At 38.7% G+C, this 14,975-nt stretch overlaps 1 protein-coding gene across 6 annotated transcripts in view; it reads left to right on the top strand.

Annotated features, from left to right (window-relative positions):
- Window positions 1-9,613, top strand: part of LOC103030246 (protocadherin alpha-C2) — a 124,127-nt gene extending 114,514 nt beyond the window's left edge. For all 6 annotated transcript variants that reach the window (XM_022672058.2, XM_022672050.2, XM_022672052.2 and 3 more), the window contains one exon: window positions 6,047-9,613. In XM_022672058.2, the coding sequence (XP_022527779.2) occupies window positions 6,047-6,345 (299 nt within the window). In that variant the 3' untranslated portion in view covers window positions 6,346-9,613. The remainder of the gene's footprint in view (window positions 1-6,046) is intronic.
- The last annotated feature ends 5,362 nt before the right edge of the window (window positions 9,614-14,975 follow it).

Below are 14,975 nucleotides of genomic sequence, written 5' to 3'. Positions count from 1 at the left end.
ATGAAATTAGAATGAAGAAGAACATTGCTCCTTTTTCATCAGTCTGGTCCTATTCTCTTTTAGACAGTTTTTAAAAACATATTTCAAATCTTAGACGTTGCATGAACAACATTCAGAGAATAAGAAGAAATGGTGAGCTCAACTAAATGGAAGTGAAGACTGGAGAGAGAGAGAGAGAAAGAGAGTGGTGGTTAGACAGAGTGACAGTGGAAGTGGTAAGAGTGACAGAGAGACAATGAAAGATGAGAAGAGGAGAGGTAAAGAAAAGGGGAGAGAGAGGGAGGGGGGCAGCAACTGCTGCTGTTGCTAGGGGAGAATAGTGACTCTCAGTGAGCGAGAGATAGATTTAGAGAGAGAGAGAGAGGGAAAGAGAGAGCGAGAGAGAGAAAGAGGGAGAGAGAGCAAGCGAGGGCTTGCAGCATTATTCTCCATCAGTGTCTCTGCCACAGCCACTGGAAGAGGCAGTTTCCACGGCAACCATTCATACCCCTGAACAGAGCGCAGGCAGGGGAGGGTGGGCTGTGTTGCTGTAAAAACCTAAAAACAGGCGTGGCAGGTGGAAGCTAAAACACAGGATTGTTCTGCAGAGAATGAAAAGGATGGGTTAATATGAAAATAGTAAATAAGTAATTAAATATACATGTAAACAGCAAAAATAAGGTACATTACAGAAAGGGAAATAAAGATGAAGAGATAAAAAAGATAAAGAAGTGACAGTCAGGTCAGAAGGGAGAAGAACAAAAAATTAAGAGAGAAACAGTGACAGAAATACTTAGAAAATGACAAACAGTACAGTACCACTAGGGCTGGACAATAGGGGCAAGGCCTATATCACATTACATTTCTTAAGATATTTGATACAAATATGAACATAAAAAAGGCACAGAGACTGAGGCTGTAAATCATGGTTTTAAATGTGTTGAAAAAAATATATACATATATATATATATATATATATATTGACTTTGAAACAGTGATTATTGCCCAACTCTAGGTACACCAGAGGTTTATAAAGAGGTATTTCTGCATAAAAAGGGGAAACAGAAAGTAAGAGAGAGAGAGAGAGGAGGTGGATGAGCATGACCTATCCAATTCTTGTTGTGTTCTGGCTATTTAAAGTTCATCGCAGCAGGTGTGCCAACCTGTGCAGGTCTCTGACTCTCAGATCACTTATGATGCCATATGCTGATAATGTCACATGAGCACACGATAGCACACACACAATTACACACACACACACACACACACACACACAGAAAGGCTAAAAAAATCATTTAACAGTGTATCAACGGTTTTTTAAAGTATTTTTTCCTGCAAACATGGAAAGACAATGTTGTAGTTTATAGCTGCAGTGTGGAGAAAAACTCAATAATTGCATTTTCTGATTATTTTATCATAATAAATAAAAGTGGAAAAAAAGAAAACTGGCTTAGAGAGCCCACTGGACTAGGTTTTAGCCTGACCTGTATTACAAGCTGTGTTAATTTTTTAACATGCACATTTTTATTTGACAGACCACCCGCCTTCACACACCCTCCTCCCACCCTCTTCTTTTTCCTTTTCTGTCATATCACACACACACACACACACACACACACTTTTTGGCAGGGTTTAAGGAAAGCCTGCCTGTGCCATCTGCCACCTTTTTTTATCAGGATTACTGAAGCCAGGTGGGTCGTATCCTACCGGCGACTCACAAGCACACACTTACGCACTGTGCTACACACAGTTACACACAACCCTGTAATCAGCCATAGATAATGCTATACCCAGACACACCAACATAAATTAACAGTGTGGGCACACATACTTAACTATGTGCTACATTCCACTCACATACATTCTCAACCTGACACACACAGTCAAATCCTTCCTTATCAAACTGTATAATTAATGCTAATAGAATAAGCTCAGCCTACATATATCTTATTTGCCTACATATATCTTAGTTGTACTGAACAGGTTATGAAATACATGCAACACAACATGCTCTTAGGCACTTTTCTACAGTGACTAGACAAGCTGTATGTGCACATGTACCTCAGAAATGTATTTAACTTAAAATGTAAGTACTATAAGTTTGTACTTACATTTTAAGTTAAATACATTTCTGAGGTACATGTGCACATACAGCTTGTGTAGTCACTGTAGAAAAGTACTGCCACTAGAATAAGGCCCTGAGGCCTTAATGCCTAAAATGTGCCCCCTAGCTGTGGGGCAGAGGAACTGTGGAAAGTTGGGGATGAGGTGAGATTTTGATCTTCCTTTAACATTCTGACCTCAGTATCACTCGTGAACGCTCACTGAACTTAATCAAATCCTCACAGCAATGCTTCAAAATCCACACACACGCACACACACACTCCAACAAGGAGCATTGCTTTTTGTTTCTTCTCAGAAGGGTGTGGCTCAAGACACCAGCTCTCCAGCTCTGCGGTCTGTGCCAAAATTTGCCCCTTTAGGATTGAAGAGTTAGCAGCAGTGAGGGTGGATCATATTTCACTCTTCCTGCCCTTCGTCTCTCCTCCTCATCCTCTCCTCACATACTGCATTATGTAACTCTGCACCACAGAACAGAGACAGAGAGTGTGGGAGACAGAAAGAGCGATGTACAGTCAGAAGGAAACACTTTATTAGAAGATTTGTTAACATGTAAACACATATATACACAGAGCCGTAGAGAACAAGATAAAAGTACAGTGTATAGAGGAGAAATGGGAGTGCATCTCAATGATAATCTGTTTTCTCCCCATTACTTTTGACGAGATGAGCTTTACACTTGTAATCATCATCGATTCATGACGGTCATATTGCTTATTAAACCTGTGTCAATAAAGACAAGGAGGGGAGAGAGGTCTCTGCATTCACAGTCTTCTCACACAGCATTACACAAAAGGTCAACAGAGAGAGAAAGAAAGAGAGATAGAAAAAGAAAGAGAGAAAGAGAGAGAGCGCAATCAGAGAGAGAGGGACAGATACAATATATATTTTTTTCTGTTCTTTTTTCCCCCAACTGAATTGCATCATATATTAGTAAAAAAAAAAGGGAGAAATATAAAATATACCAAGTGTATAAAATAGGCAGAAAAAGACTATTGTATATATTCTTAAAGAAATAGAAAGGGAGAAATAAAATAGAGAGTAATAGAAGGTTCATACATAATTGTTCTTTTGCTGAGAGAACTGGGAGGTCAGTTTAGCTGCCAAAGGCCCATAATGCATACAGTTTATTCACTTTTCTCTTTTTTTATTCTCACTGTACTTGGTCAGAAGAGTTGCAGCATTATTCAGTTTCACATTCATTGCAAGTGTCCCCACATTCATATCATGCAGGATTCCTTGGCAGAATTCCTTGATCCTGTTCCATGACTTTTGGCATGTCAGTGTTTAAAGTGCAATAAATCATAAATAGAGCTCTGGCTGCACATTAAGATATACTGTTTGTATGTAATGGTAAGGCATGTCCTGAACAAATTTATTTTGGACAATATATCATCCTAGAAATAATTGTGAAAAATTATATTGTTTGGATTTCAAGATCTTTTTATACCAATGATTAAATGATAATAGAATAGCAATAGAATGCCTTTAATATACATACATTATTTTTAGAGAGCAATGATCGTGACAGGTCTAATATTAACACATTACTCTGGTACCTTTGACTCATTCGAATCATACTGGTTGTATGCAGTAGTTGGACACATACTTCTAACCAGTTTAAACTTTTTGGCACAATTAGTACACAGCCTGTATGTAGTAGGCTTACTCAAACAGAGCCTATGGTAGATCTCTGGGTCAATGTCTATTTCTGTGCTCATAATCTACATTAATCCTGACATGCACATGTCTAAAACAGAGCTCTTATGCACTCCCTCTTGAGAGTGCCAATGGTGACATTTAGCGATGTGATGCAGCAACATCTCATAGTAAAATTCTTGCAATTTGGACAGGCTAGTGTATGTGGGACAGGATGCTAAGCAGATTCTCCATGTGTATGTGTGCATTAGATTATCAGAAGTATGGTTTGCAGTTCACATCATGTTTTTAAGCAGATTTACTCAATTTTTTAACGTATTAAGAATAAAAATAGTTAATATTTTTTTCTACTCACAATATATTCTTTTAAATCTTAGTTGTTTGGAGGATAATTCAAAACAAATTAAAAGAGCTATTTGTTATTCTTAGTTTTAATTCTTAGATTTGTTTTAATTTCTTGTTTCACATTCTGCTGCAGTGAGCATGCATTTTAGTGTGCTTTCTAGAATATTCATCTCTAAGACCATGCATAAATGAAACTTTTGTCCATTTTAGTGCATGACAGTTTTCTTATTCACAGCCACAGTACGGTGAGGGGTAAAATATAGTGACAAACAGAGGAAGGCAGAACAGGGTAGAGATAGTGAGAGAGAGAAATATATATAAAGAGAAAGCAAGAGGATGAGGACCTTAGTATAAGGACAGTTCCTGCTTGCAGACACACTCATTCACACACCAATGAACTCAAACACCCTTTTGGTAGCATAAGAGAAGCCTGAAAAGAGATTATAAAAATAAGGGAGAAAATGGAGCTGCACTAGCAGTGTCCTAAAGAAGTTTACAAAGTAGGTCACACTTGTGTCTATTTATCTAGGCTGTTTGTGCCTCAACAGTGGTAAGGTTGGTGTGTACGCATGATTCTGAACAACTGCATTGCTAAATCAACAAATTCACGAAAAATAACCAAATGAAGGTGTTTACCTCTAGAAGTTTACTTAAGACCAACAGTGAGGCACTTTCTATTATTCGTATTATAAGTAGTGAAGAGTTTGACCATGGAGGGACTACTGCTTTTATGAATCAATGACCACACCACCTCCAAAATATTAGCTAGGTGTAAAGCGACTGATTGTGTGAATAGGGACAAAATAAAAACATTAACATAGAAAGTCACATAAGCCAATATTTTTAAGTGTATGCTATAATAAATAAAGCCCTATTGATACCAGAGAGAGAAAGAGAGAGAGAAAGAGAGAGAGAGAGAGAGAGAGAGAGAGAGAGATTTTATAGGTTTGCCTTTAAGGTTGTTTTGCAGCATTCTGTGCCAAATGAATAGTGCTGTATGGAAGTGAATATGAATTTGGAGCTGAAAGAACAGTGAGTTATGGCCAATGAAGGAGAGTGGCCCCTGGCTTGAAGAGGAACTCTAACACACGACCAGTGTGGTGACTCATTAACACCCAGACAGCCTGTGCAGAATCTGAATCAGTCTCTTTCTCAGTTGCACACCAACACTTCCTCTTCTTAGCTCACACTACCACTGAATTCATTTGGACTACACCTTACACTTTTCACACAGCCAACCCTCCTTAATCCATGCTTTAAAAAAAAAAAACTTGCTATCACACATCGAGGTTAAAAAAGTGTTTTATCTCAAAGTGTGTGTATGTGTGTGTGTGTGGGGGTGTCACACTCTTCGCCTTACTGTCAGTGTGTGTTTACCTCTGTTAAAATGCCAGCCTTTCTTCTCTGACCTTTCCTTTTTCCTTTTGTAATGGTTTGGGCCTGACATGTAATTGCATCCTGACAGTGCCGGTTCTATTTTGTGCCATATCAGTCAGATATTGCAAGCTTATCAGGGCACACTTGAAGATGGGACATTCGCATTTGGCACCTCGCTTTATGGCTTAAAAGTGCGTGTAATGCCATGTCATGGGATGCTGTTATTTACAACATCACAGTGGTTGCCAGGGAAGGGAAAAAAACGTCCAAAGGCTTTGCAGCTAAAATGTTGTTTTGAAGAGAACCCTGAATGTCTTTGGACTTGTTCCATGTCTAATAGCCAGTACTTACCAATGATGCGCTATGATGGTCCTACATGGTTGCAACAAAGCCAGTCTTAAAGAAAATAAGGACATGGTCTATTTTTTAAATAATTCATAAAATATATTTTGTTTACATTGCTTATTTTAATAGTACATGGCTGCATATATAGGCTGGGTGATAACATGTAACATGCAATGATAAATATTTTTTTTTTCTCTCTTTTTCTTTCTCTCTCTGGTAGATAATGAAGGTGGGGAAGTGTCTCCTCCCGTAGGCGCTGGTGTGGACAGTAACAGCTGGCATTTCCGGTACGGCCCAGGCCCTGGCGGACCCCCTCCTCATCTAAAGCCTGGCGAAGTCCCACCTGAAGCCTTCATCATCCCTGGTTCACCTGCCATCATCTCTATCAGACAAGGGCAGGATGGCGATGACAAGAGTGACTTCATCACCTTTGGCAAGAAGGAGGAGGCCAAAAAGAAAAAAAAGAAGAAGAAGGAGAAGAAGGACAAGAGGGATAAAGGGAAAGATGACGATGAGTAGGAAGGGAAAGGAAGAGGTTAAAAAATTGTGTGTGTAAGACAGAGATTTCAACAGGAGTCTGCAATGATTCAAACAGCAAATATTTAATTTTGTGTCTGCAAGAAGCCTCTAATTAAGATCTTTAGACTGGTTTCATGTATAATTCTATTAGATTTGGCCTTACACAGATTACTGTCAACCACATTCTCTTTGATGACGTAACTGATGATTTGATATGATGGATTAATTTTGTTCTTGCCTCACAGTGCCTAGCCATCCAGTCCTCTAAGCGTTCGGGTGTGGGTGCGTGTGTGTTTGTGTGTGTGAGAGAGAGAGAGAGAGAGAGAGAGAGAGAGAAATAGAAACAAATAGAGAGATAGAGAGAGACTAAGGGAAAAGGCACACAATATTAGACAGACAGGGTTATTGTCACTCCACCCCCTTTCTTGTTCAGGCTGCTGTTGACACCTCTGTCTTATGCTTCCACGTGGTTCTTGTTTTCCAATCTTATCAGAGAGGGAGGCAAAATCAGATATAAAAAAAAAAGTTCAAAAGCAGTGCACCACATACCAAGTTATGACTGAGAAAAGGATGAACAAAAAATGACAGTGGAGGAAAAGCAAAGCAGTAGGAAAGAAAAGTAGTTTTGGAATTAAAAGGAAAGCTTTGAGACCTGGAAGTGGGACATGCACTAGTGTAAATATGGCAGCAATGGAAGAGAGCACCCGCCATGCTGTACAGTAAAATGCAGTGACAACGCTAAACAAATGCTTCTGCTCACTCTGTTCTCTATCCATGTGTCCACAACGGAGGAGCATCTCAGATGAACAAAGAGAGACAAAGAACGCTTTCACCTGAGACTCTTCAAAAGAACGAAAGTTAAAAGAGACCAGTTTGCGGGAGAGAGTAATAGTGGTCTGTGTTCACGCAAAATGAAAGAAAAACACTGCTAAATGTTGAAATGCAAGCACATTTTGTTTTGTTTAATACTGTTTTGTTACTTGCGCTCTCTCCCAGCAATTGTATAGGTGTACTATCTGAAAATGTAAATTGATTCCCCAGCCATACACACACACACACTCTCATACTCACATACATCTTAAACAGGGTCAGAAATCAGCACTCTGCTACCAACAGCACTCTTCTCCCCCCAGCAGCATGATTACCCTTCTTTGTTTTTCAAGAGAAGTAGCTGTGCCTTGGAATAGCAAATTGCTGAACAGGGCAAAACTGGGGGAAACTTCTTCAGGAAGAGACAGAGTGTGGAATTCAACAGGAAACTCTTGGACTTGAAAAAATGGACAAAGCTGCTGATTAGCAAGAGGGATGCTTTGGTTGCATCTCTTCTTTTCACTAGGGGTTAAGCTATGTAGGCAGCAGAGAATTTGATTCTACAAAAAAATGTAGATAGCTAGAAATGAATACTTAGGTGCATAGATGACCTGAGTGAACAGTACATCTAAAGAACAGTGTTGGCACGGATGAACAAAACTTACAACCCTTATCACTCTTGTACCCTGAAAACTTCCCTTTTCTGGCAGTGGCCTGAAGCTTACGCTGTGAATGTCTGGTATCGCTGCCCATATATTATACAATATTTTCTTTTATTTCAACCTGTTTTTTTTTTGTTGTCGTTTGTTTGACTATTTGTTCGTTTTTCCCTGTGCCTGCTTCCTAATTAATCTGAGGGTGCAGTGTGTGGATCTTGTCCTGTACAAAGTAACCCTGACTTTCTCTGCCTGGAGGACTAACACACACATCAGCACAATCAAATAACAAATTTTGTCTGATTTTTCAGTTTTTGTTGAAGTGGAAACAAGGGCAGTGTTTACTCTTTAAACTCTGTTTTTATGAGCTTTAACTAATCTATATTGCATCTGTACAGTGCATATTTTGTTCTCTTAGCTCTCTTGCTCTCTGAGTGTCTCTGCCGTGGGTTTATCCTCTGTTCTATCTGAATGTTGGGTAGGCTAGCTCTAGTCATTGTGGTGTGCTCGCGTAGCATGGAGTAATGCAGATAATGCCTGTAAAATCTCCCCTGCAGAGAACAGAGACAGCTCTGAGAGCTCTGTCAGATATGTACACAGTCTAGTGCTTTTATTCAGTGAATATCACTCCTCTTTGGGTGTCTGTGCGGGCGTGTGTAAGAAAGAGTGTATGTTCTGATGTGTGTCTGTGTGTGTGACCAGTGAACACACTTCTGGCTGCTGGTTCTTCACTGCTTGTGTTTGTTGAGGGGGAGGGGAGAAAATGGAGGGGAGGGGACACCGCATGGTCAAGAGATGGAGTTTGCCTGGAGCAGGTGATGATCTGGATGGAAATAAATACTAAATAGTCAGCTCTACTGATTAAACACACAAATCTGTAGTTTAGTCTTTGTATAGTCACATTGCTTTGAGTTGGAAATTGGCCTGAGAAGATCACTGGAGTTAGTTCGGTGCAAATGTATCAGTTGGAATAGATAAATCTTCTCCAGATCAAAATCCAATCTCTGAACCAATGCTTTTCAGTGGCAGTGAAGTGATACACTTATACTCTGCTACTACTGTCTCCAGCCTGCCTTCTACCCCACAGCCACACCCCCAAACCCATGGCTAAATCTGATGTCACGTTCGCTCAGCTGTGACTGCTGCATGACCTAATCAGAGGGAAACACTTACTATATAGAGATATATATGAATATAGATATAGATTGCTATGATTTTACTATTTTTGTTTATGATTTTTATCCATTACTCACACAAGAGATTTGTGTATGTACTGTCTCTGCTAAGCCTTTGCATATTGACACCCTCTGCACCCACTCACAATGGACATCTACAATGTAACTAAACCTTCTAGATATTTGTAAATGCTAAATAGTGTGATGCCCTGAAGCTCTTGATCAGTCCTTTCCTTTCTTTTCGCTTTTGTTTTTGAGAACTTAAGGAGAGGGGGGAAAAAACAACAAAAAAAAACAACAAAAAAATATATATATCACTTTTGTGTCTGGCTTCAACATACTGATCTAACACTGTATTACTGTAACTGAATTATTATGTATTACAGCTCTATCTCTTCTCTTTCACCCCTTTGAAAAATAAAAAAATAAGCTTCAAGAAAATGTAAAAAAAAAAACTTATGTAAAATACAGTATATGTAGTGTATGCTTGTACCTAGTGAGCGTTCATGCTGTCATCTTTTCTCAGTGTCTGGTGGTGGTCAGTAGGTGGCTCATCTGTTGTCAAACCTTCTTTTGTACACCTGCTCATCAAAATGTGACGGTGAAGTAGTAAAATCCATTACTCTTTATCTTTTCTTTTTTCATTTCAATGAATAAAGTGGTAATGTGTTTTGTTTACAAATCACAAAAAATAAAGTTTTCTTTCTTAATAATGTGACAAATGTTGCTCATCGTGTCTCTGTCTGAAACTTTACATCACAACCAGATAAATTAGTCAGTTGAGCTGAACCTCTATATTCAAGGTTAGCTAGCTAGCTGTTCTGAAACTCCACGGCACACAAATACAACAATCAAAAACATGGATGAGACTTAAGACGTTGGTGTTTGCAACTTTGTATTCGACCATAAATACTATAACACGATGAAAGGTAGACATCAGTACAGTTAAGTATCAAGCCAATGTACACTAGACACATTTTAAACATTTAAACTTTGCCTACAGCTTTAAGTCAAACTGGAAGAAAATTTACATTATAAATTATTTTTAAAGTGTTCCTTAAAGAAAACACTATAATGCATGTAAAATATGTAGCGGGCTCAGTGGTTTAATACCTGGTGCTAATTGAGATGTTGAAATATTTTTAATTGGGCGCCAGTTATTAAATTAATTTAATTAGATTAATTAATAAATTAATTAATCAAATTAATTAATAACACAAGACATCTCAGGGTGTGGTTTCTACAGGTGACAGAAATTTTCATAACCAAGTTATCCAGACAAACACACTGAAATTACAGGTTTTGTAAAATAAAAGTATTTTATTAAATCACACAGATATGAGTATATAATTCATTAAAAAGTCATAAATGTAGCCATTAGATATCAAATCATAGTGTAGAATGATAAATGAGAAATAAAACAACAAACACGTTATAATACTGGTATGAAAGGAATAAAGATTAATAGAACTATTAAGTGAATATTTCTAAATAAGGGTCTAAGGCATTTTAAGTCTACAAAACCAGTTCTTATTTCCAACCAAGCAACTCAGAATGAGTCATCTATACTAAAGAAGACTAAATTAAAGACCCGACCCAAACCATGACCAACAGACACCATCTGCCGAAAGATTAAACCCAGCTCTGCCTTACTCTGAGTTGTTGAAGTGGGCCTTGGTGACGTCCGTCTGGGTTGGTCGTCTGATGCTTCACCCCGAAAAAGGATCACGTGAGCCTGTCTGCATGATGGTTTGACTTCCTGTGTCAGCACGGAGCCCCATTAGAACCCACAGGGTAAATCCCTTCACTCTCAGTTGGCTTGCTGGTGGCCTCCGGACCGCAGGTTTCTGGGTTGGATCTCGCGGATCTCTTTTTCAGCTGTACTTTAGCTAAACTTAGATGGAATAATGCTTGGCTTCGTAGATTGTAAAATAACCTTAGATATTTTGAATATACTTGAATATATAGAATATACTTGAAGATTAAATGCACTAGTCTAAGAAAGCTAACTTAAGATGACTAAACTAACAGTCTATCCTTTCTTCATCTCTAGGCCCTCTCTAACCTCTCTCCTCTAACTTCTCCCTGAACCTCTCCTCCACTTCTCTCTTCAACTGCTACCTTCAACTCATCTTCTCCCACTGCTTCTCCAACTCCAACTGAATTGCTTCTCTTCCAACTGCCCTGAACTGAACTGTGTCTGACCCAGTTTAACTATTAGTCTCTGTGGCCTGTTTCGCCCTTGAGCTACGATTGGCTCTGTGGCCCAAATGTCTGTGTTTTGATTGGTCTAGGAGCAATTTCAAACTTTGGCGGGGAAGATGATATTTTTCACAAAGGGCCATAAACCCCCCCCCCACATGGTCACCATGCTTCAGCTAGTGGTCTATTTTTCTAATAGACCAAACCAAAAGAAAACTCAACTAAACAGTGGATCAAAATACATTCTTCAGCATACCAGTTTGTGAGGATAAATTCAGGAAACAACAATCTTACAATTGAATCACAATAAATGTAATATATATATTTTGCCCACAAACAGTTTTGTAATATTCAAGATAATCTTAGAAATACATCAATGGATGGTACCCTGTCAGAAAGAGATCAAGAGTCATGTTATTATTTAAACCCAATTAAATCACTTAAAAGATAATACATGGTTAAACCACTGATAACCAAATAAAGCTCGTTAAACCTTGTTGATTCAGACTTGAATGTGTAGGAAAATTTAATCAGGACACATCCAAACACATATACCATATACCAGACACATATACCATTATTTAGTAAACATTCTGTAAAACACTTTTTTTATATAGTCAATATATATGTATTTTAAGCAAAATCTTCTTAGTGAGAAATTCCTCCCCTCTGCTGAGTGCTCAGATAAGGCTCGGTCCTTGCCTGTCGGAATTTACGAAGGTGGGGGAAGAGAGTCCTTGCAGAATTTGAGCATTTAGGGCTCTTGAGCAAGGCTGAGTGAAGAAATAGTCAGGAAATGTCATTTTGAAATTTAAGGCTGTTTGAAAAAGATTACTCCAAGGCTTCTAGAGTGTTCTGGGGGTGATTGTAAAGTTAGAACATTCCTTTTAGACCATAAGATGGGGGTAGTGTGTGTGTGTGTGTCCAAGCAATGAAGAAATCCTCTGTTTAATCCACTACAAATATGACAAACAATAACATAATAATTAATTTAATGCGATTGAAGGGCAGGTAGGCATTCTTTCCTGCAGTGCTGTTAGCCAGTCAGAGGCGATGTATTTGCATGTATGAATATTCATGAGCAAGAGCCCAAACCCTGTCTTATATTCAGAGACTAGTAATTCAGTGATCTAAAGCAGGGCTAAAGAAAAACACCTAAGACCATACTAGAGTGTTTAAAATTTGTTTATAAACGATGAAATAAGACCTTTAAAGGCCATATTTAGCTGATGTTCTAGTAAAAAAAGGAGAAGAGGTGATTTTTTTATGAACTTTATATATTTTGTATTTTTTCTAAAATGTAATGTGCCACATTATACATGCACAAATAGAATGTGCGTGTGTGGGTGCACACACACACACACACACACGCACACTGCTTTCACTGATTACACTGGCTTATGGTACAACATTGGTGGTAAGAATCTTAAAAAAAAAAACATGCTCCTGACAGAAACTTAGGTTAAGGTTAAGGTAATTGATTATTATGAGAATTTCTTTATTTGTTTTTGTTTATTATATTTATTATTAATTCCCATTTACACTTTTGTAACACTGAAGCAAACAATGATACTGATTACTATAAACACAATTAAACATTCTAAAAATGTGCATCAGCTGTGGATCTCATGCTCTGGGCCGGTAAAAAGCATACATCAGTGGATAGCAAAACTCCACAAAAGAGAATGTGGATACCACCCAAACCTTATGCTCGCACGATCTGCAATGTACATTCCCCCCAAAGATTTAGTGATATTCCTAGCCCGCTGTGAATCTTTCTATCTGAAAACCTTCTCTCTCTCTCTCTCTCTCTCTCTCTCTCTCTCTCTCTTTCTCTCTTTGGAACCTAAACCATCCATCCTCAGATCAGTGCTGGCATGCAGTCAGAGCAGCTCAGTGCAGCAGCATCTTGATGAGTGTATCTCAGAGGCTCTGTCTCCCTCTTTCCACTGCAACTGTGTTTCTTTCCACACCCAGAGTGATGGTAAAAATGATTACCTGCTATCAAATCAAACATTTTTTTCCCCAAATATCTGTCTCATCTCAGCGGGGTGTAATTGATGTTAATGCTGGTGTGGCTGGAATTTGTCTCCTAATCTCCTACTTTATTTGTGTGCTGTGTAAATCACATCACTCATAATCCACTTCAGATTAAATTGAGGTGTCTGTGATGGACTGTCCTTGTGTGACTGTCTGTTTTTCCAACCAACATCTGTGTGTGTGTGTGTGTGTGTGTGTGTGTGAGAGCGAGAAAGCCACAGAGAGCATGCAAAAGGGAGAGAGAGAGAGAGAGAGACAGAGAGAAAGAGAGAGAGAGAGAGAGAGACAGAGAGAAAGAGAGAGAGAGAGAGAGTTCAAGGGTTCATATGGTAATTCTGTCTGTCTAACACCCTATGCTTTGTGTGATCCAGGAGACAGTTTCTATGGTTACTACATAGATGGAACAGATCACTATAGCAACAGTCTCCTGGGTAGATCTACTGAACAAGAGTAGAGGTGAAAGTGGGAGGAAATGGATGGAGGTTGTTCTATTATATCTGATAAATTCATGAAGTTCACAGTAGTTTAAGATAATCCTTCAGACTGTTGTAGAAAAGAAAATGAAAGGTACCACCTCTCGTCCGGGGTACAACTCCCCTACGTGTTCGTTTGATAGAGAGTCGTAGACAGGTGGAGTGAAGTTGAAAGCAAACCAAGTATTTATTACTGAATTCAGGAGAACCAATACATACAAGACAGTTAACAGCCGTCCCAGTAGAAGTTCTGACCCCCCTCTGATCTGACTCCATGTTTATACCCCAAATGACGTGAAGCCTGCTGATGAGGCGTTGCTAAAATCATCTCATGTTAGTATGCATATGTTCACGTGTTAGTGTTCAAGTTTCACAAGTCTGACTGGACCACTAGTGTTTGGCCTTGATTGTGTCCAGCCGGACAGTGTGGTATTGTTTTAAGAATTGACTGGGTCCAGTCAGACAGTGTAATTTTGTTCCAGTAATTAGACAGTGCCGCCCTCCCTATGTGCGCGTGTCCTCCCGCTTTGGTAGGTGAAGGACTTTGCACGCACAGAGAGAAAGGCCGCACTGTTCGTCCCGAAGCCTCCTTTGTATCAATTTAGTTCGTACAGAGTGCACTAGCTGATGATTGATGGTCGTTAGTCAGAGACATGCAGTAAACGAAATGCTTCAAGCATGAGTTACACAAGTCTCACAATAGATCTCATATGTTATATGTTAATGTGTTAGTAGCGCGTGGTTAGACCGCCATACAATAGACCCTATGTGTTAGTAAACGCCTTATGTATCGTGTGGGTTAATTTGTCACAATAGAGTCTGTGTTAGTCACATGCCTGATCAAACAATGTTTTACTATATATGTAAAGAATATATTGTGATTATTGGTTAATCTTCTATATAAATGCATGTAAAATACACTGTGAGTAAAAATGATCAAATACAATGTGAGTATTGGTTATGCATATAGAATACAAGGTTTCACACAATGATTATGTAATTATAGATACTAAGATAAGTAATCATAATTGAAAGATATTTGTCAATACACTCAAGGTAAAATAAACAGTTACTCTTCAAAACTCTTGTTAAAAATGTGTTGTGGAAAAGCACTGTTGGATATCACAATATTAATGTGAAACACAATAATTTAAAACAATAAATTAAGCCCCCAATAAGTTTAAGCTCCTCGTAGGTTTTTCAGCACTTGGCTTGGCTACACTAATTTTTTTTTAGACTAAGAAGCAGGTAGGTGTTCGGATTCACTGTGGAAC

This window comes from Astyanax mexicanus, chromosome 2 (genome assembly GCF_023375975.1).
Source record: "Astyanax mexicanus isolate ESR-SI-001 chromosome 2, AstMex3_surface, whole genome shotgun sequence".
NCBI lineage: Eukaryota > Metazoa > Chordata > Actinopteri > Characiformes > Acestrorhamphidae > Astyanax > Astyanax mexicanus.
Note: the sequence above shows the minus strand (reverse complement) of the source record. Positions and strands in the feature narration are given on the sequence as shown.